This window comes from Choristoneura fumiferana, chromosome Z, assembly GCF_025370935.1.
Source record: "Choristoneura fumiferana chromosome Z, NRCan_CFum_1, whole genome shotgun sequence".
NCBI lineage: Eukaryota > Metazoa > Arthropoda > Insecta > Lepidoptera > Tortricidae > Choristoneura > Choristoneura fumiferana.
The window spans coordinates 24,861,527-24,883,708 of NC_133472.1; the positions used below are offsets into that span (position 1 = coordinate 24,861,527).

The window sequence follows — 22,182 nt, forward strand, 5'->3', positions numbered from 1 at the left end:
AAAATATTCTCTAATAAATAATGAACCCGTAAATTGGCACCTCATTTATTTGTTATTATTTACTTATTACAAATACTTGATATTATCATTTATATAATAAGTCACACTTGAAATTCCTACTGTTACGCCTAACTCCCCCAATTTGTAAGTCAAGTACGGTAAATGTAAATATGACGTGAGAAGCGTGAATGTCAACCATCATCTATCATTATGTAAGACAAACACTCCACCTCTAACGAAGTCCACCGGGGAATTGAGTAATAATTAATACTATAGTTTGCTAATCGAGATTACTATAGCGGTTATTGGAAGCGACCCAATAACGTAATTTCGGTGTAGATATGTACATGACCGAATTATTTTTATAATAAGTAATATGTTTTTATTCGTTATATTCCAATTTAGAAATTAAATCATGCAGAAAGGCCGTTAGAAGAGAGCGGGCAAATTATATAATTGGGAGAAAATTAATATTCCGATGTGAAGGGGTAACCTTTCCCCAAAAATCCCGCGGGATTTCCTTTGCCAAATTACATTCAAGTTTAAGGGCAGTACCGTAATTTTGATTAAGGTGATTTTGTTGAGTGTTATTTATTACTAAGTTTTGGACCCTGTAACTTAAATAATAGGCACGTCCTACTATTGTGTCCTGTTTTTGTTAAAGGATTAATATACATACGTTTGTATCTAATACATTTTCTAAGGAAAAGTTACTAAATTAACTGTAAGATGTCTTCACTGCTGGGCAAGGACTTCCTCTTTCTCTTTCCATCCGTCTTTATCTTTCATTTATTTTAATAGAGACTACAGCAAACCAAAGCGCCTCTATTACTAATTGAGTTAATTGGGTTGGTTGGGCTGTGTTAGATTAAATATCTTTCCATGAAACCTTGTCATAACTGAACTCTTAAAGGGATAAAGTCGTATTTTTAAATGTTTCACTGTTTGTCTGTTCACTGATGGTTTCTGTGGCCGGCTAGTTGACGCTAATAGCGTGAGGCCCGTTTGACAACTTTGACATTTGGCTCACGTTTGTGATTGGTTGAATAACTAAATGACTATTTCTCAAAAAGTTGACCATTTTCAGTTGTTTACTTATATACATGCTAGCTTTTGCCCGCGGCTCCGCCCGCGTGGTATTCGGTTATCGTGCGCTGTTACCTCGTTAACTGTGCATTTTCCGGGATAAAAAGTAGCCTACGTCACTCTTGGGCCCATAAACTATCTCTATGCCAAAAGTCACGTCGATTCGTCGCTCCGTTACGGCGTGAAAGACGGACAAACACACAAACATACAAACACACTTTCGCATTTATAATATTAGTATGGATTTTCTGACGCTATTTCAACACAAAAATAAGTAATATATACAAAACCCTGTGGTAAAGGTAATAAAAAGTCAGATAATCTTTGTTGTTGGATCCAATAGAAAGTTTCGATATACTCGTAGTTACAAAATTACGATTTTTTTCCTTACAAGATTTCGTGACTTTTTCCTGACGTCAAGAAATTTTGGATGTTTTATGCAGTTTGTTTTCTGATCTCGTCCTTAGTGTTAATAATTTCTTGACAAAACGGATTTCTTGTCAATTTCACGACAGGCCACCTTTTTGAGAAATACTCAAATAAGTCAATTACAAGCAAGATTTTAACGTCAAACGGACCTTTCAATTTTACCGACATCTAGAGATAGGTATCTTGCTTGTCAAAAACCCTCGTTGTGTTTACAAACATAGAATAGAAACACACTACAAACATACACAGAATAGAAATCTCATAGTGTACAAAAATAAAGAACAAACACAATAATTACTGCTTATTAAATGCCGTAAATGTCATGGAGACAAGGTTCTGTGGTTGCATATTACCTAATTAAATTGTTATTGATTTTACAATAAACTGGCCTATGATTGCGATTGGCCCCTACATCACCTAACGGAATCAAAAGGAGGTGTAACTCAAAGGTTCCATAACAGCCTATTCACTCAAGCCTTGAAGGGCTCTAGGTTGTTTTTCTCCGGTAAAACTAGGAGCGAATTCCATTTAATTAATAGCTATTTGGATTAGGAAGAACAACTAGATACGTGACTTTAAAGTGAGAACGTACAGAAGTGATCAGATGGTTCGATTTCACTTTGTGAATTATCATGGCATTTTTTTATGATTTTTGCCAAACCCCCTTGTTTTTTAGATTTTATGATTCAAAACGTATAAATAAATGGTAATAAACAAGTTTCTTTCAAAATCACTGATAAATACGGGCTAGAATATGAAAAAAAACGGTATTTTATGTCACACTAATGAGACTAAAATAACACTAATGAAATTCCTTAAAACTCTAATGAGAAGAAATGCACACTAATGAAAATTGACACTTGCTATACTTGGTTTGGAAAGGTATTTGACTAAATTTAATTAAAGTATATAAACATTAACATTTCTGAATTGAAAGACACTAGTCTAGTATGTATTTATTTATGTCTTCCTTTTTAATCTTGCCTTTGTTCTCTTAATAATAAGAGTAGTAACTACAGGCAGCTGAGGGTTGGAGACCTGGTGCCCTGATACACAGGCTCGGCCTAGTTCTCGCACCAGTCTCCCCCACATAAGTCTGTAAACTGCACACTTAAATTTATATAATTGATACATTGTAACTTGGTGGTGGAGAAATAATAAAAAAATATTATTTATTACAACGATAGATAAGTAAAAATGTATTAAAACCTTGAATCTACCAAATCTAGCAGCTGAAGTTTGTTTAGGTACATTTAGTAAAATACCTATTCAAACCATGTATTGTGACATAGTTTTTCTTCTTGTAATAAAATTCGATGTTATACCTTTATGTGTATATAAGAGGAAGAGCTTGCAGTTATTTTTCCATTGAGGATATAGAAAGACTACTGTTGAGATTAAAAAAAAGATAAGACAATTTAATGCAGTTGTTTATGTAAGCTGATTTACCAAAAATCTCTAATTTTTATTATTAGTATTTTAAAACCAGCCTATCAAATAAACTCGTTTCTTTTTAGTCTTTTCTATAACATGTTACTCTGTATCTCTTCTTCTATTTGTCTATATTTTTCTCATCTTGCCAGTGTCTTCTCCTTTCTAGCTTTTACCTTATCCTTCTTAACTTATTTTTCTCCTTCGCCATTGTAAGCCCTCTTTCAAACATTAAAAATAAAGGATAGATAGATCTATGTTTATATAAAATAAATAGATTAAAAACCCATTTATCAATGTTGCCTATAATAATAATTTGAATGTTAGGACCATGGAACATACGGATCAAATATAAATACAAATACATACATAAATAATTACAGACACTGCTAAAAATATAACCCATCCTTTTTGGTTTTGTCATAGTCGGGGAAACACCTATTATGCATTCTGGGCACAATGAGGTATCGTGGTACCCGGTTATACCTAGTAGTAGTTTTATACCTAGGACATAATTATGGCTATATCTCAGAAACTAGAACCGACAACAACATTAAACTGGAGGCGATCCTATTTACAAACATAACCAGAGGTTATTTAAAATGATTTCATTCCAAAACGATTTGGGAGGAGACCTCAAACACAGTCGACTCCATTATATTTTTAACATCATTAGTGTCCATGTTTCATCATTAGTGTAACTCGAAAAAATAACACAAATGAGAGTGACACGAATGAGATTTAGTATAATTTTAATTGTAAATGTCAGAAAATAGATTACTTTCGAATTTATGTCGGATTTAGATGCTACCGTAATTATTTTATATACAAAAAAGTTAAATAATAAAAGTACAAATTACTCACGGAGACAGTGGTCGTCACACGAATGAACAAATTTTTGTTCCGCGCACCGACATCGGTTTTTAGACTATTATCTTATGAAAACGAAGCTGCATGCGTTCATGCTGTATGAACTGTTCAACGAGGCAGACGGACGCGCTTGTATAAGCGCGGGGCAAAGGAGGCAGGTTGGATGTAACTTCTATTAGGCAGTTTACAAATAAGGTAACACAAATGAGATAAAAAATGTGAACACGTATTTAAGTCAAGAGAAAACATATATAACCATATTTGAATAGAAAGTTGGTGTTAGTATAACAATGTTAATTTAATAAAATAAACCTCTCCGGAAAAAAAATGTGAATTCCGAGACAGTTGGTTTTTTTATTATCTTTAAATCGGGCCACAGAGTACATATATAAATCGGGCGTAGAACCTGTGACACGGATGGGAAATTAGCAACTTTTTCTACATTAATCATAAAATTGACCCAGTTAGGATGACCTTTTTATTGTGTATTTGTTTCGAGATAAACTATTGACCATTTAAATAAAAAAGTTTCGAAATACTTGCTATTACTTATTTTAGCTTAGGGAGCACGTGAAAATGACCCAGGTCGTTTTGTTGGATAGTATTATAATATGCTCACGACTGATGATGTACTTGTGGCGGCGAGTAATTAGTTGAAATTCTACTGTAGATATAATATCTCGATGTCTGGAACATTGGCTAATTTTTATTCTGATATACCAATGGGATCGGGGTAAAATCCCAAAATTTGAACAGATAGGATTAGAGATATGAAATTATATTTTATCGACGTTCATAAAATCCACGATGTAATCTTAAGAATTCCCACTGGATTTTTTGTAAAATCCCGTAATTTCAAATGAACTGCTTTACCGCCAGGGGTAAGGGCTAGTTTAAAAATATAACTGTGAATACGTATGTGTGGGACAGATGCAACGTAGCTGTGATGTTGCTGTGCGACGTGGTCTTGGACGGCGTGGAGTTGGACTGGTCCATCCACGTGCCTCTCATGCTGCACATCGTCTTCCTCGGCATGGACCACACCAGGTCAGTGCTCCCTATGGTATGCTCCGCACTAACATAAAGGTACGACTATGTTTCCAGTTTATTTTAGAGGTCACTCAAATTGCAAGCTCTGGCTATGTGGCAAACAAAGTGCAGTTGTTTGAACGTCAAACGTAAGTGTTAAACAACTACTTGTTTTCAGTCATTCAATCTATCAATATTAATTGTTTAGCGTGTAGTGAATTAAATTATGTACTCTTTGTGTATCCGTAAGCCAATACCAATACACTAGTTGGCATCACCAATTAATTAACATTATTTTTATGAGCTATCACCTTGCGATTACCCCGTGATTTTATATGATAGATAATACTGAACTTTGCCACTGACCATTTATTTTTTTATATTACAAAATTACAAAAAAAAAATACAAAATTATTTATTTTCAACTTTTGTTTTAAAACTAGTGTTGAATCCTCCTTTTAAGTGAAGCACTTGTATTAGGAGGAATTCGCTCATTCATACAAGTTATTCCAAAGTCATTAAAACAGCATAAATTCAAAATATAGCTTCACTGCTACAACAAAAATTCGTATCTCATAATCGATATTTTTTCTGACTAAACTTTATGAACATTATTTCAAGAATCAATAATGATGATATAACCTCTCTGTTCCTATCTAAATGAAAAATCGAAAAGAAAATCTGACCTGGATCTGCGTCAGTGGAAAATAATGATTACAACTACTAACAACTTTTTTTATTAGAGCTGTGTCTGGTTAATGGTGAATAATGTTTTTCCATCGTATTTTGTCTGATAAGGTCGTATTTATCTTGCTTCCTCAATTAGCTTCAGTAAACTTCAGTAAGCTAGTTGCAAAAGCAAGATAAATACGAACTTCACCGACAAAGTACGATTGCAAAACATCTGTAAATGCCTTGTTGTATTGAGATATTTGTTCTGAGCGTGTTTGTGTGTGTGTGTGTGCAGATGGATCGTGCACCAGCACTGCCGACAGCTGCTGCTGAATCTGCTGGTGGCAGTGGCGGCGCACCACGACCACTTGACGGTGGCGCGCGTGCTGCTGGCGAGCCGCTCCGCGCAGCTCGGCCGCGGCGCGCCGCCCGCGCTGCCTCTCGTGCCACACAACTTCACAGGTACGAGTACACCCACAACCGCCTCACTCCAGCCTTTGACTTCTTAACTTTGAAATAGAAATAGAAATAGAAAACGTTTATTCGCATTTCGCAAATTACATAAGTACACAAAATAAAACAAGACTTTGCAGACGAGTCGCTTCTTCCTTTAAACCGCTGTGGCCGTATTTTCTAAAGCTCTGACGTTCACGATCACATTCACCGTCTCTTTCTACTCTCATCTTAAATGTGAAAGAAAAAAGTGCTGAAAACGATTGTGATTTTAAGTGTGTTAGACAATAAGAATTTTGACCTTTACTGACACTGCCCGCTATGCAGTTGGATGCGCTTTTCGACTATTTTGTATTTTATCTAAAGCTTGACAATGCGTGTCATCAAAAGAAAAAGATTTTAAGTTATAAAATAATAAGTTATAAATGATTGAAATTCGCTAATAACGCCATGTCTAACTCGTAGAGAAAAGCGTTTTAAGAGATAGTGAAAATAGATGTTTTTTATAAACCCCATATGTTATATTTTTAACCGTTTTTTTTGTTCGCTAAACATTGGATTTACATACATCTATTTTTCATAATTATGTACACAGTACAATGGCAAATTCTAAAGTTGTCACACTTTTAATGAGCTGTCGAAACTCGACCCTAAATAGGGTAAAATCTCACCAAAAAATTAGGTGATCAAAACGAGAGCAAAATTTAATGGTGAAATCCTAGGCTATAATAGGTTTGTTTGGCAATAGAAAGAAGTGACGCCACTTATTTTCTAACAAAATTGACTAAAATAATGCTTATTATACGGGTTATCTTGGAACTATTAATTGATTGTGTCGACTATCGAATTTTGCCAGTGTCAGTATAATGCTAAAATTGTAGCATAATCGAAAGAAGAGTTTATTTAAGATATTTTTAAATGACCCCTGACGTTACACCGGTCTAGGCACAACTATTCCGCCTGGATAAATCCAGAAAAAAAACGCACCTAAAAAAACCGACTTGCCTAACCAAACTGCCCCAAACAACTTACTCACTGTCAGTTTTAGTTAAGTTGTGTACTTATTATCAGAACCGGATGCCGTGTTCGACAGCTTTTTACGATGCAATGGACACTCACCGCGACCGCACCACCCGTTGTCATTGAACTCGGACCCACAGGTTACCCCTGAAGGTATTTCCATAATTTCCGAGTCTGCTTTGTACTGTAGATTTATCAAAGTCGTGGTACTGCTGCAACTTTTTGTTACACCGTCAGTTTAAAGTCTCGTTTACGATACTGTTATAATAATAATACTTATTTCCCAGAATGTTTCCAAAAATTCGCTTTGAACCCATATTTATTCATACATAGCTGAATCTTATTGACTTTTCCGCCTTATTTTACGACGAATGAACTAAAAATAAACAAGCCTGGAAATACATATCGAGCGAACGTGTTTGCCATTTAATTAAATGTTGAAACTTTAGTAATTAAAGTTTTTTTTGCCGGTGAGCTATAAATGCATACAATATGAAATATTTAAGCGCAGTTCCGCCACATGGTATGTTTTTTGGTTTTGCCCAACTGTCTCATCTTGCTGGCTGCCATAGAATTATTGCGGGAAACACATCACGCATCAGCATTACATGTGGAAGCAGGCGAAGGCGACAACTACCCGTCGCTGCCAGTGATCGTAGCGGAGGGCGAGGCGGAGGCGGAGGCACCGGCGCCCGCGCCCGCGCCCGAGCCCGCCGAGCTGCCTGTCGCCGACGTGATCAAGTCACTCGTGCACTTCCTCGCTAACCGGCCCACGCACATGCCGCTTTGGCAGTACGAGGACATTACTGCCAAAGGTAACTCCACTTGTTTATTTTACTACACAAGTATGTAAATAGAACAGGCTATATTTTATAAGTAGCGATTTATTACATTACATTACAAAATACGAAGATAAAACATTATTCACTTCATCAGTAACTTATTGTTTGTCTACAACAATTTGATTTAAATTCCATTAAAAAAAGCAGTTAAATACTTCTATGGTGGGCTTCACGAGGCTACTGAAACCATTAAACATTATTCAGGTACAGACTGCTCAAATGTAACGCACATTAAGTATAGCAAATCTACATACGCAGTCAGAAACCTCTGGCGCGCACGAATGTGCCGCAGTCTGTACCCGCTTGAAATAGCAAGGTGCAATCTGGGAGCATTTTAGTGAGGTATCAATATTGGTGTCGCTGTGCAGTGTGGACGCTGCGCAGCTGCCAGCAGATGTCGACGCTGGTGCGGCACGTGCTGCGCGTGTTCCGCGAGTCGCTGCCGCATGCGCTGGTGTCCGAGCGTTGGGCACAGACCGCGCTGCAGCTCGGCCTATCCTGCCCTTCGCGCCACTACGCCGGCCGCTCGCTCCAGGTACTTACTCTTTTACGTTCCAGCGCCGCCTATTGTATTTTTCACCTATGATGAGTTCTGTGACACTTGAAAATTTTCCGAATTACGCATACTATGTTCGCAAAATATTTTTTAAAAATAATTTCTAGTTTGAAGCAAAATAATCATAAAAAAATAAAACTGTACATTTTAAATATATATATATAGCAATATCAGTGTCCATTAAATAGTCTCCATCGAATACGATAGAAAAATATTTATTTTTCTAAATGACGCAATGTGTGAAACGGAACAGAGTAGTGACGTGACACAACATTATCGGCAAATTCGGCAATTGCCGCGGAGCATTATTTATTCAATAACAATGAACATTATATTAAATTTTAAACAAAACTTGCAAGATTTCTGTCGCTGAGAGTCTGCCTTGTATAGGTACGAGTTGAGTCTCCTTTGCATTTTGTTTGCATTGTATTTTGTTATTATTCATTTCTGTTATTAATGTTGTTGACTTTTGTTACTGTTTCTCGTTAGGTTTGTTGTTATTTTTTGGCAAAATGCCGAAACAGTCTAAAAAGACTGTTTTGAACTCCTAGAGTCGGGAGTTTGTAATTAGTTTGAGGGATTATTTTGAGCGAGAACGAGAAAACGGTGTCCCGGTGGGCAGAAAACTGTTTTTTTTTTTAATATATAATGCAACTTCTCCAAAAATAGGCACTAATAACTCGTAGAAAAATCGATAGTTCACTCGATAAATAGTACATCTCTAAAACTTTCAAACTCGAAACGTCACAGAACTCATCATAGGTGAAAAATATTATAGTCTGCGACCGAAATTAACTGCTATGATGACTAGTAGATAGTGCTGATTTCGAGTCTCTTTTTCGAACTTCGGACCAGTTATAACTCCAGGCATATGCAGATAGACCTCTCTTTGGTAGCCTATAGCTCCCACACTTGAGAATCCATCCTCGTGTCCAATTAAATTCAAGACCTCACCCTGTACATCTTCCCGACCGTGCTTGCCTCACAGTTTACAAATAAAACCACTTTGGACGCGATCGTCGGTGTGAGACGATTCACAAGCACACTTATTATTTTCTTATTTTATATTATTCAGAAAACGAACATATTCTCTCGTTTCGTCTCACTACACGCCCAGAGCTATCATCGAACATTTTCTGGATAGATTTAAACTCCAAAGTAGCGGCTAGAAATAATTTATTTTGCAAATTATTCCGGCACTGAATTTTGTTTACCTACTAAACTGGGATAGGTAAATCATTTTATTTAGTCGCTTACTTTAAAAAAAATTATGAGCGTAGTACTCACGGAGCGGACGGATTTGATGTTTTGTATAGCTTTCTATGGCGCAGAAATGCCGATCCAGTCCACGCAGTACCATAGAAATATATATAAATCAACAAATCCATCCGCTCCGTTCGCTCCGATTCCGATGCAGTGGACGCGCAGCTTTAATGACTAAGCGTGGTGCCACACAGGTGTTCCGGTTCATCGGCGTGGCGATGACGGGCCGCATGGTGTCCGACATCCTGTCGCGGCTGGTGGAAACGGTGGCGGAGCAGGGCGAGGACATGCAAGGCTACGTCACCGAGCTGCTGCTCACGCTCGAGGCCGCCGTCGACTCACTGGAGTCCAACTTCCGCCCGCTCGACTACATGCGGGATATATTCAAGTCTACGCCGAACCTCAATAACAAGGACCCAGGGCAACAGCCTAACGGAGGCGCCTTCTCTGCTGGTGTGTATGGCTCGCTGTTTAACCCCGGTTGCGCACTCTTGTGTACTACTGCTACCCATCCACTTTCTTACACTGTAATCAATTCCACTTAACCTTGCTACAAGATGGACGTGATCGAAATTACCACTCCTGTTAATTTTTCGGATCTCGAATACCAGCATCTGTTTTTTATAATATAATCTTCTGAAAGTATTACACAAATTGTTAAAGCACACTTCCATGATATGTATAAAAATGCGCTAATGACTTTGCGTCGTATTTATTGAACTAATTGTATTGTTGATACTACGTTCTCTCTGCGCAGGCAAACGCTCGCCGGGCGTGTGCGTGGGCTGCGTTAGCAACCACACGCGCAGCACAAGCTACTCCGTCTCCTACTGCATGCGCAAAAACAACGCGCCTCCTTCCAGTGCCGAAAAACCGCCGCACGGTAAAACAACACACAAAATCAACCACACATACTAAAACTAATAATAAAAAAAGAGTAATTTAATTTTGAACAACAACATTAATGTGCAAGTTAGTATCTTAAAATGTAGCCTACAAATAGGTAAAACGTTGAGTTAATAAAATTTATTAATGTTTTGAAATCATTTCTAGAAGTACGCACACGGCCCTGCAGCGAAGCAGCGAAGGGTATTTGCACCAATTTGTGTCGCTCTCGATCGGCACAGTCACTGAAGCTACTGGGCGACAGCGCTACTCAGGTACGCTTTAATTAAAACTAAGCACTACTATTAAACTAACTCCATATTCATCAAAAGTTATCATTTATCAACCAGCTCTAGGAAAATGAAGGTTTAACAAAGACAAACGTCAAACATCGACAGCATCTACGAAGCCGCGACCGTAATGGTGTCGCGCGAGGTTTTTCATATAGGGTTCATAATATTGGGTTACAACCAAAACTTCAGTTTTGTAACAAATTATTTTAGTTCTTAAACTGTTCCTAGCCAAATTAGTTAGAACAGTAGGGATTCAAGTTTGCTATTTTTTACTTAGGAACTCCGTGATAAATTGCAAAGTTCTCGCGCGTACATTCGGCAATAAGGCAAAGGTTCGGGACAGGCGAAATATCGCTAGATAGCATTAGTATTGTGAGTGTATCCGTTTGATGTTAGTCTTGCTTGTGATTGACTTGTTTAGATATTTAACCGATCACAAACGTGACTCAAAAGTCAAACGGATCTCCTGATACTAGCGTTAACTAATATGGCTTGCATTGAGTAGGCAGGCAACAGGGTAGGTAGCGCTCTGGCGAGTCAGTGAGTGCCGCTGACGCTTTGCTGCAGCGCTAAGTACCAATTGCCTCGAAGCCTGGAATCGACCCAATGCACCACCTTCAACTGGCCTGTTATTGAAACTCTATCATTATTTACAGATGATATGTTGTCCCAGGAATGTAAGCCTTTATTTAGTTTCACCTGTCCCGTTGTCTGTCTGTAGTCAAATCTTGCAATTTAAATTCGACCAACATCCAGTAGACGGATTGTCTTGAAATTTGGCATACTTATGAAAATTGCGTGACAATACAATAAATCTGGTGGCCAGGATCGTCTCCGCCGGACGAAACTCTTCAACGGTTAATGGCAGACTTGAAATTTTGTATGCAAATGTAGTTTTGGTGACAATGCAAGTGCAGTCAACAAAAGGTACAGTCAGCAAAAAAAGCTTGTAAAAAAATTTTTTTTTTACCAAAAACTTATTTGTATGTACAGGACGACAAGCTGACGATCCTGGCGACGCTGTTCTGGGTGGGCGCGTCGCTGCTGGAGTCTGACTACGAGCATGAGTTCCTGCTGGGCGTGCGGCTGCTGGCGCGCGTGATGGCGCGGCTGCCGCTGGACCGGCCCGACGCGCGCGAGCGGCTTGACCGCACGCAGGCGCACACCTCGCCCTCGCTGCACTCGCTGCTGCTCAAGGTACCAAGCCAAACTGCCGCGCTCACCATCCTCGCTCACGGACGACGGTGGCCTGGTCAAACCCGATAGAAAGGCTAAATAATTGACTGTTGAAAAAATAACACTTTATTTTATGATTTACATTCTGGTTTTGTTCCGCGTACCTTGGCTATGTCCGATTTATTTTTCTGACTGACAGTTATACTAGCATACCCGCAATTCTCTATACCGAAATATCGAGCTTCTCTAAAATCAAGGTACGCGGAACAAAATAGCACAAAATTAGTAATGACCGCGATAGTGTAAAACATTGTAAGAACAATAAGTAACCTGAGATATGTATGCATAGGAAAAATTTGTGTCTAGATTCCTGTCCAGCGGTGGTGTAGGGGTTATAGCACGCAGCACGGATTGCTGAGGACCTGGGTTCGATTCCCAGTGCTGGTCTCTTTTTCTGGTTTTTCTGTGCATCCATGTCTCTGTTTGTATTTTCGATATTGTAAGAACACTTTATGTTAAAGATTAAATTGAAAGTTTCAGTTATTGAGTTTGACCTCAGAACCCTCGCAACTTCAATTAATGCTCTACAGTAAAGCATTTTTGAATAACGCTGACAGTTCAGCGCTGGTATGTTACATCCCTGTGGCCACGCGCCGCAAGATACCTACTAAAACGAGTCGTGACGCTAAATTCGACCTAACACGAACATGAGTGAGCTCTCAAAGGGGCTGCTCGGCAAGGAATATTCCTTTCGACATGGGCTTGCGTCTGAAGCCGCGTATCCATTAGAGCAGCCTCAGGCCGAGCTACCTCGACTTGAAGCAAACAGCCTCAGTTTGAGGCTGCTCGCTCTGAGGTATAGGCTCGAGGCACGTTGCGAATCAAGCCGAGGCGACAGGCCTCATCTAGGCAACGTGCGAGCCAGATACGCCCGTCTCCATCAAATGCACGGCTCGTACTGAGGCTCCTTTGATTTGAGCACGGCCAAAAAACCGACAAAACTATGGCTCGGATCGCGGTGACGAATTTGCCTCTGTCGCGGCGCGCCTCAGGTCGAGGCAGCATCTCCACCTGCGCGGCCTCGGAACGAGGCAGCCGCTCGGCCCGAGGCTGCCTCTAGTGGATACGCGGCCTGACAGCTCGCTCTCTCTTCGGTAAACTGTAACAGCGATAGTTCATTAAAAAATTACTCTACCGACTACATTACTTTCTTAATTTGTCATTGGTAAAATCATCTGTTGAGTTTTTATTAGTACAGCCATGACTTTAAATAAAACGGCCAACAAATACTTTAACTTTTATTAACTGTCTTGAGCGTGTGTCTGACTCTATGGCCGTGAAGATTATTAGATTTATCTAAGGCAACCTGATTATTCTTCATCTTCATAACATAAGTGTATAGTTACACCTAACTAAAAAACGGTATTGTGCCTTAGGGCTGCACGCACCCGAACACGTACGAGCCGGTGGTGGGCGTGCTCGCGGACATGATCCCGCTCTTGGAGCTGCCGGTCATTGACCCCACGCAGTCGCTCGCCTTCCCCATGACCGTCGTGGCGCTGCTGCCCTACATGTTGCTGCACTACGAAGACGCCAACGAGCTCTGCGTGCGCGCAGCTTGTCATATTGCACAGGTAAAGACGCCACTTCTCCACTCGCAAATATGCGATCAAGTTTGGCAAGGATGATAAATGATAATGTACGAAGGCACCTTGAGTATTGCTGGGTTTACATGAGCTTAGCAACTAATGCTTGGTATTTGTCTTCTCAGTTCACCGCAGAGAAGAGCAAAAAGTTGGAGAATCTCGGTACAGTGATGACACTGTATTCGCGCCGGACGTTCAGCAAGGAAAGTTTCCAGTGGACTAAGTGCGTCGTCAAGTATCTGTGGGATACATATTCTCATCTGTCGCTGCAGATGCTCGCTTTCCTTGTAGAAGTACTAGAAAAGGTAAACAATTACTACTAGGCGTATGTTATAGGCTAGCTTTTCATACCACCAATGTGGGTGGGTGTGCTTTTGTTTTTAGTAATACTCCAGTAATGTTCATTAAAAGCAAAACAGTTAATGTTTCACGTTGATACGGTGGTGACTCGGTCGGTTTTATCACGATCACATTTCCAGAATCAATCCTGTATATAAAGGCAGTAATCTGACTCGTGGAATCGCTGCTTAAATACAAAAGCGATACAAATAAAATAAAACGTTTTTTTTACTAAAAAGTCGCATATCAATTGCTATTTTTGTGATAAAAAACTAGATTTTTTTTTAACCCGCGACGCAAAATATTATAAGTTTCACCGCTATGGTGTCTGTATGTCTGTCTGTGGCACCTTAACTCTTAAACGGGTGAATTAATTCTAATGCAGTTTTTTTTATTTGAAAGCAGGTTTTCTAGCGATGGTACTTAGACATGTTTTATCAAAATCGGTTCAGCCGTTTTTGAGATATTGAACTTTGAAGTGACAGAGTCGGGGGCTTTCCAACTTTTTGTTGGTTAAGTTATTATTTGTATCGCTTTGTATTTAAGCAACGAAATATAGAGGAAAGGGTGTTGATTGATCATTCTGCTCTGCAGTAGTAAAGGTCTCTGTGTCGTGTGCCCAGGGCGCGGCGACCCTGCAGCTGCCGATCCTGGCCGTGCTGCACTGCATGCTGTATTACGTGGAGCTGAACGCGCCCGCCGCGCAGCCCGTCAACGCCGACCTGCTGCGCGTCGTCGCCAAGTTCATCGACGTCTGTATTGCGGAAATAACTGCATTTTGTTTCAGATATTCTCCGCATAATGTGCGTGACACGACAGTTGGAGTGAATGATTACGCATAGCTACCAAAATGAATTATTAAATGTCAAAATAATGCTGTCATTACACGTTATGTTGTTGTGTGCGTGATTTCAACTTTTTTTTTATTCGACTGGTTGGCAAACGAGCAAGTGGGTCTCCTGATGGTAAGAGATCACCACTGCCCATAGACACTCGCAACACCAGGGGGATTGCAGATGCGTTGCCAACCTAGAGGCCTAAGATGGGATACCTCAAGTGCCAGTAATTTCACCGGCTGTCTTACTCTCCACGCCGAAACACAACAGTGCAAGCACTGCTGCTTCACGGCAGGATTAGCGAGCAAGATGGTGGTAGCAATCCGGGCGGACCTTGCACAAGGTCCTACCACCTGCAAAACTTTGGGGGCATTGCCTATAGTAGCAGTCTTTTGAACTACTCTTTTTATTTGTGATGCGTGAAAAAGCTGGGTGGCAGCATTTTCTTGACATTAGATTCTAATAAAACAAAGTGTTCATACCTCAAAGACTTGAACCGTTTCAATACGAACCCGCTGAAAGAATGAATAGAGGTGTCTTTAATACTATAATTTTGTCTATTTTACTTCTCTTTAGGATGGAAACAACTACAAAGAAGCAATGAAAATCTTAAAACTAGTTGTTACGCGATGTTCAACGTTGGTGGTGCCTCCGTACTGGGACAGCCACGCCTCTTCTATTCTTGACACAGAACTTCACGGAAAAAAGGTAAAATTGTGTATTTTTTATAGACGAATATTATGACTAGTTTAAGTCAATCACGATTTTAAATCTATGTGGTATATTGACAGGAATTACCCGGACGAACAATGGATTTCACATTTGATCTCAGCCAGACGCCGGTGATCGGGCGAAAGTATTTGCCGAAAGCGGGCTCTCAGCCCGCTACCGGGCCCAGTTCCCTCTCCAACGCCTCCACCACCACTCCGGACAAAGGTACACTACCCTTATACGACTTCATACAAAACCGTATTCTATACTAAAACGATGCTCATTTCGAACGCTCTCAATTTCTACAATTTTTATTGCTTCTCCATTACCATTTTCACTTGGCTTGGCGTGATAAATATCACCGGCTAAATATTTTTCTTCCATCATGAGCTATTTCGATCATAACACTGTTTTACTCTCTATTTTCCGAATAACTAAAGGAACGGTCTTGTTTCATAGCTGGTTACGCAATGGGACGGTATGTCCGGAGCTATTCAAAGTTAAACCTTCACAACAGCACACTCCGGACACTTCGCTCAATGTGTACGAAATAGCGCGTAATCAACTGTCTAACTCGCACAATGCTACTCCTCGCACGCTCACGTGGTCGCACAGCCCTGTCGGCACGCAAACAACCCTTAGAATGAGTCACATGTCCAAAACTGACAGCTGAAACTTAAACACTACACCCAAGTTATTCTCATAATGCCACCGTTTTTATTTAAACCAGATTTTTTTATCTAGTAGCTACAGAATTAAATGTTTTTTGTTAGTACCGTCATTACGACCGAGTCATTTGTTTGGTGTGGAACTTGTTCCCGATAGTTGTTTTGATCGTGTTGGTTGAGTGCAGGTTCTTCGGCGTCCCAGTCGGGGTCGACGACGACGGTGGTGGGCGGCGAGGCAGGCGCGGGGCCCGGCGCCGCGCCCGCCAGCGTCGCCTCGCCGCGCCGCTCGCTCTCGCTCTCTCCCGCCGACGCTCTCGCCTCCGGCTGGAAAAGGCCCTGGATGTCACAGGTTCCAAATGTTTCTATTAACATTGCATGCGTGATATAGAATGAAACGTTATTTGATTTAAATTTTATTCGTAATTCAAAAATATTCATTTATTCCACAGAGTCGAGTGCGAGAATGTCTAGTTAACCTATTGACAACATGCGGCCAGAGAGTAGGCCTACCTAAAAGCCCATCTGTAAGTATTTACTGTTATTACAAAAACTGCAACATTTATTTTATCAAGCAACACAATTCTGAAGTTTTTATAGATAGCAACAAAAGGCATACGTTGTTGATATTTTGTAACGCGCGCCGAAGTGACAGACCCCTAATAAGTGACAAATAATTACTATAATTTCTATCCATCGCTGCATCTAGGACGATTTACTTACCACTTTATGTTCTAAGGTAACTCATAACATTCTGTATAATGTGGCAATCGCTTTCACGCATACACCTACACTGCGCTATAATGGGTGCTCGAACGAATATTACATAATCGTAACATAAACAATGATTGACATCACAGTAAAGATAGGACTATTATAAGTTAATTTATCATACTTTTTGGGTATTTGTTGCAAGTGGTTGAATGTTTATTTTGCTGAACGCTTTATGTATTTATTTCGTCAACATGTTTCTGCAATCACTGGTTTGCTACCGCCGCTTTGTCTATTTATACATCACCACGGTTATTCGTACATTTCCGTAAAATCACGATAGAGTATTTTACAAAAGTAAAAATAACATTTTTAGTAATTCCCGTAAGTCCCTTTTAATTAATTAAACCAGTCATGATATGATTTGATTATATACTCAGCGGCACAAAATTTGGCCCATCCTTCATACAAAATTACCGATTCTGCATACATTTGAGGGCCAGATTTTTTGCCGCTCAGTATATTAGTTCGTCAATGCGGATATTAAGGGAAACGTATTGTTACTACTGCAAGTGCCGTGATAGCAGTTTATTATAAATTGTATTATCTACTCCTATACGATATTATTTTTTATATTTCATACCTACATTTTGTTTCATTTTCATTATTTGTAGTGTCGATGACATTCGTTAGACTTATTATATCTCTTCACGTAAGTAATTAATGTACTGTTATTGTAAATCACGTAATGTTATGGTACTGGGTCGAAATACAATTTGAAAGCACCACCACCAGGAATAAAATCAGTATAACTAGATTTCATTATTCAATAGTGTTTTAAAATTGTATTAGTAGTCTATGTATATTTCATCTATGCCAGACATTTAACGTGTTAAGTCAAAAACAGGTACTTAACTCAGGTAAATATTGCAGTAGAAAGGAGCCTGCCAATGAAATATGCAACAGTACAAAAGCGTTAATTTATAATATTAACCCATAATCAAACGCAAAACTTCTTACCACTTATTTAAAAAATGGTAAATTATAACTTACTCAGGGTTAATTTACAATTTTAAGGGTTGATTTCCCTAACCCTCAGAAAAGCGCTTTATTATAATGAGGGCTATCGTTTTTTGTCTCACTAGATGGCGCACTGTTGCGTGAGGTTTTTAAGTATGGCTTTCAAAGTCTGTTATTACGGGCGTGAAAACAAAGTTTAGATTAAAATCATGTTTAATACACCTTAAAACCGTAGCATACAAATATCGAGCATGCCACAGTGTTGCAAAGTCCCCGTTTTGTTCGGAAAAAAGGGAGGACAAAGGTTTCCGAAAGACAAAACTGTCTCAAAACACAGACATTCATTGCCCCGGAACGCATATTTGCCATAATCAATTTCAGATATTGCAAAATATTCACAAAATAATTCTAATTATAAATAAACCCGCGTAGCTCACCCAAAAACTATGAGATTTGACATTTCGGAGACCTCACGCTACACTAGCGCCTCTAGCGGCGAATTCATTCGCGATAGCCCTCATTAACAGCGAATAAAAGCTTATATGTTTACAAAAATCTGTCCTTAGTAATTAAACTAATTAAAGCCTTTTCTTACATGCTAACACAAGAGCTCTGTCAGACGAAAAATAATTTATTGCAACTTTTGTCAATATTTATAAATTGTCAGTATCGTTTGTGGAGTAGTAACGGTGTATGTGTGTGTATGCACAGGTGATATTCAGCCAAAGTTCGGAGCTGCTAGAACGGGAGTCTTCAATGGCATCTTCGTTAGAAGAGGTGTCGGGGGCGGCGGGCGAGCCGGCTTCCGGCGCGCCGCCCGCCGACCACTTCGGCGTCTTTAAGGATTTTGACTTCCTCGAATACGAAAGCGAGAGCATCGAGGTCAGTACCATATTATTATCGCCTGAAATGTACTGCTTTTTTAAGATACTATAATTTGCTCATACCGTCAGAATTGTTGTAATGATTTGATATCATTAGAGAGTAAATTAATTTAGCATGTATTTCAGTTAGCAAATTGCTTAATAAAGGTACGACTGACTGATGTGTGTGAGCATCATTACGTAATTGATGTTCAGAAAATTAACATCGAGTCATCAGCACCGATATCTGACACAACAGAGCATGCATAAATATCTGATACGACTCTATTTCTGGGGCTGGGTAGGACTTTTCAGATATTTTTACGCGTTTCGCTGTGGCAGTTATTAATGCAGGTGACTGTACCTATGCATAATATTTAGTTTTTTTTATTTAACAAGTAATGCATTGTCTTCCTTAGGGCGAGAGTTCGGACAACTTCAACTGGGGCGTGCGCCGGCGTCTATTGAGCGAGGAGCGTGATGACGGCGGCGCGGCCGAGCGCAGCCCGCCGCAACCGCCGCGGGTGCCCGACCCGCCCAAGCTGGTAACACTCGTATCATCAGCCAAATAAGTTGTCTATCAATTTTTAAACAAGTTCCTATCGAATGAATATGTCGCTAAAGTCGACAGACACGTCTATTGGCATTATTGTTTTGTGACATGCAAACGCTTATCAACTTTAGGGTAGTAGATCACATCTTTGGCTGATGGTACCACCTGGGCCCAGATTCTAGAAGCATAAAATATTTGTCTAGAATAATATTAGTATTTTGTGTCATTTTTTCATTCAATTTACGAGACAGAACACTAATAAATTAGGATTAAGCTTTGAGAAACAGGGCCCAGCTCTCTTTTCTCTTATAGCAGTGTTTGGTGTGTGATCCTGATCCTGTCATACGTAGGCAGTATGATTTTCGACTAAATATCCAATTTTCGAGTATGACAGGCTCCTAAATACTTAACAAGACGCTATTACTATCATAAACGCAACAAGTTTTTATGCTTTTACGTTTGTGGTATAGAAACTCAATCATAACTTTAACGCTGTTCGTATTCTTTACTTTTCTGGACACATTATAGGAATCGGAATCTATTTCGATACCTTGGGGCTCAAAGGGCGTAAGACATCTGGGCGTAAAGGCACTCTCTATGGCTCTTATACAGTTTTTTTTCTCTATCGATCTGTATAATCCATGCAAGGAAATACGTTCAAAAATGTCCTTTTCACAATTATTTTTAAAAGTGCAGTAAGTATAAAGTATGTTAAATAACACCGATATTAAACCGACCCATATTTTTACACTCCCTTTATTGCCTCGAAAAAAATTTAAGACATACGGCGTAAAAGCTGTAATTTATTTAAGTGTCCTTTACGACCACCAAATATTTCACCGTTTATTTTGATTTCTTAAGACTGCAGCCTAATATAATCAAAAGTATGGAATAATACGATTTTTTTACTCTCTGAAATGGCTTAATTTATTGCCATAAGAAGAAGTTGAACTTTACTATACGACCCATTGAAAGCAAAATTTGTGATAATGTTACCTTTACACCCCTGTGAACCAAAATAAGCCAAGTTTACTAAGTCTTAAAGTACATCTGTTTCAATCCTTGTGTTTTTACCAGGGCGTATAGCTCTCTAACTATACAGTTTGCATCCAATTGGAGTAACAAAAACTACAAGAAATTCTAAGCTCTTCGTCAATTAAAGACTTTTATGTAACATTAGAAACAACAAAACTATAATTATTTTATTTATTTTGCCAGTTTTTTGCTTCTCCTGTAAAGTTGTGTTTTGTGCTTTACGCCCTTCGAGGCCCAAGGTATCGATTTGTAGAGCTATGCTGATGACAAGCATAAATAATATTTCGATATACTTAGATTGAACGGGTAACAACAAAACGAGAGGCGTCTTGAGATACGTATTGGATCGATGTTTCTTTTAGTAACAATTGTATTATCGTGTTTTAATAATAAGTGATCGATAATAAACATATAAATATACATATATGTCAGTCAACGCATATTAAAGTCACGAAGTGGATTAATCGAATATTATTAAATTGATATAAATAAACAAAATATAGCTTGAAATTCAGTACAATTACATGTTTCCGTCGGGATTCAAAATCTTTGTTTGGTAATGATCAAAATCATCATATCAGCCGTAGAACGTCCGCTATTGAACTAAGGCCTCCACCGTAACATCTGCCTAGAGAGAGATATCTCTCGTGGTATACAAGGGTGTTTGATATGCTAATGAAGATTTATTTGTCGTCAGAGCGGGCACGAGGACTCCTCGGACGAGGAGGGCGGCTGGGAGGAGGGCGCGGCGCGCGGCGGCGACGGCGACGTCAGCGCCGGCCACGAGCTGGCGCTGCGCCCGCGCGCACACAGCTTCTCCAGCGCCTCCAGCGGCGAGCCCGACGGTACCCGCACTTACACACCTTACAGTACTCGTTTTTTCGTATTATGGTTTCGACGACATTAGCCAATGTCAAAGATTTGTAGTCAGTAATTGACGTGCTTTACAGGTTTGTCGGTTTTGTCGGTTTGGCCATGTCGAGAGAATGAATGAAGAACGATTGACGAAAAAAGTGTATGAGACGAGTGTGAATGAAAGGGTTGGAAGGGGTAGACCTAGGCGGACGTTTCGAGACCAAATCAGGGACGTCTTGAAAAAAGGTCAGGTCAAGAGTACCCTAAACCGAAGAGCATGTATGAAGGGAATAATGAAAGTGGACGAAGCAAAACAAGTATGTAAGGATCGTAGCAAGTGGAAAGAAGTGGTCTCTGCCTACCCCTACGGGAAAGAGGCGTGATTATATGTATGTATGTTTACAGGTTTTTATTATTATTTATTTTTCTTCTTGGGATGTTGAATAATATTATGGATAAATTTTATACAGCTCGACTATCACATACGTTGAAAGAGATTCAAGTTTATGGAAACATAAAATGCACCAGCCCGTTTTGAATTTTCTCTGAGAATTCCGCTTTCTGATAGTCACAGTTATTGATACCGAACAGTTCCAAGACAGGTGTGATAGATATACTTCAAGTATAACCCGAAAATCCTGATTAGTTTCTAAGTAACTGTAAATTCTGCTTTCTGGTCGCTATACTACATTATTTATAAGTGCTACAATTCTTCGTAATTGATAAGTTTTTCATACAAAACAATGCCAGGGGGGGCAGGGAGGGGCAGCTGCCCCCCGTAGAGATTCTAAAAGTTTTGCCAAATGTAAAGCAACCGACTCTGTACCGTTGTATCACCGTAGATGTAAAAGGCTTGTAGTACTACAACTACTACAAGTGAAAAGCTTCATGTGCTCTCGACTTTATCTATGATTCATACTTTTGTCATTCTCCATATCGACTT

General features: G+C 39.5%; 1 protein-coding gene across 8 annotated transcripts in view; it reads left to right on the forward strand.

Moving 5' to 3' along the window:
* Window positions 1-22,182, forward strand: part of fry (microtubule binding protein furry) — a 120,802-nt gene that overhangs the window by 85,510 nt on the left and 13,110 nt on the right. For 4 of the 8 annotated variants that reach the window (XM_074093328.1, XM_074093321.1, XM_074093336.1 and 1 more), the window contains 19 exons: window positions 4,747-4,863; window positions 5,813-5,979; window positions 7,042-7,143; window positions 7,563-7,805; window positions 8,201-8,367; window positions 9,846-10,104; window positions 10,409-10,534; window positions 10,705-10,811; window positions 11,823-12,026; window positions 13,442-13,639; window positions 13,777-13,956; window positions 14,614-14,742; window positions 15,403-15,534; window positions 15,618-15,762; window positions 16,391-16,554; window positions 16,655-16,729; window positions 18,645-18,815; window positions 19,216-19,341; window positions 21,082-21,229. In XM_074093328.1, coding sequence (XP_073949429.1) covers window positions 4,747-4,863; window positions 5,813-5,979; window positions 7,042-7,143; window positions 7,563-7,805; window positions 8,201-8,367; window positions 9,846-10,104; window positions 10,409-10,534; window positions 10,705-10,811; window positions 11,823-12,026; window positions 13,442-13,639; window positions 13,777-13,956; window positions 14,614-14,742; window positions 15,403-15,534; window positions 15,618-15,762; window positions 16,391-16,554; window positions 16,655-16,729; window positions 18,645-18,815; window positions 19,216-19,341; window positions 21,082-21,229 — 2,960 coding nt within the window. The remainder of the gene's footprint in view (window positions 1-4,746; window positions 4,864-5,812; window positions 5,980-7,041; window positions 7,144-7,562; window positions 7,806-8,200; window positions 8,368-9,845; window positions 10,105-10,408; window positions 10,535-10,704; window positions 10,812-11,822; window positions 12,027-13,441; window positions 13,640-13,776; window positions 13,957-14,613; window positions 14,743-15,402; window positions 15,535-15,617; window positions 15,763-16,390; window positions 16,555-16,654; window positions 16,730-18,644; window positions 18,816-19,215; window positions 19,342-21,081; window positions 21,230-22,182) is intronic. The other 4 variants (XM_074093353.1, XM_074093378.1, XM_074093345.1 and 1 more) reach the window with 3 other exon arrangements.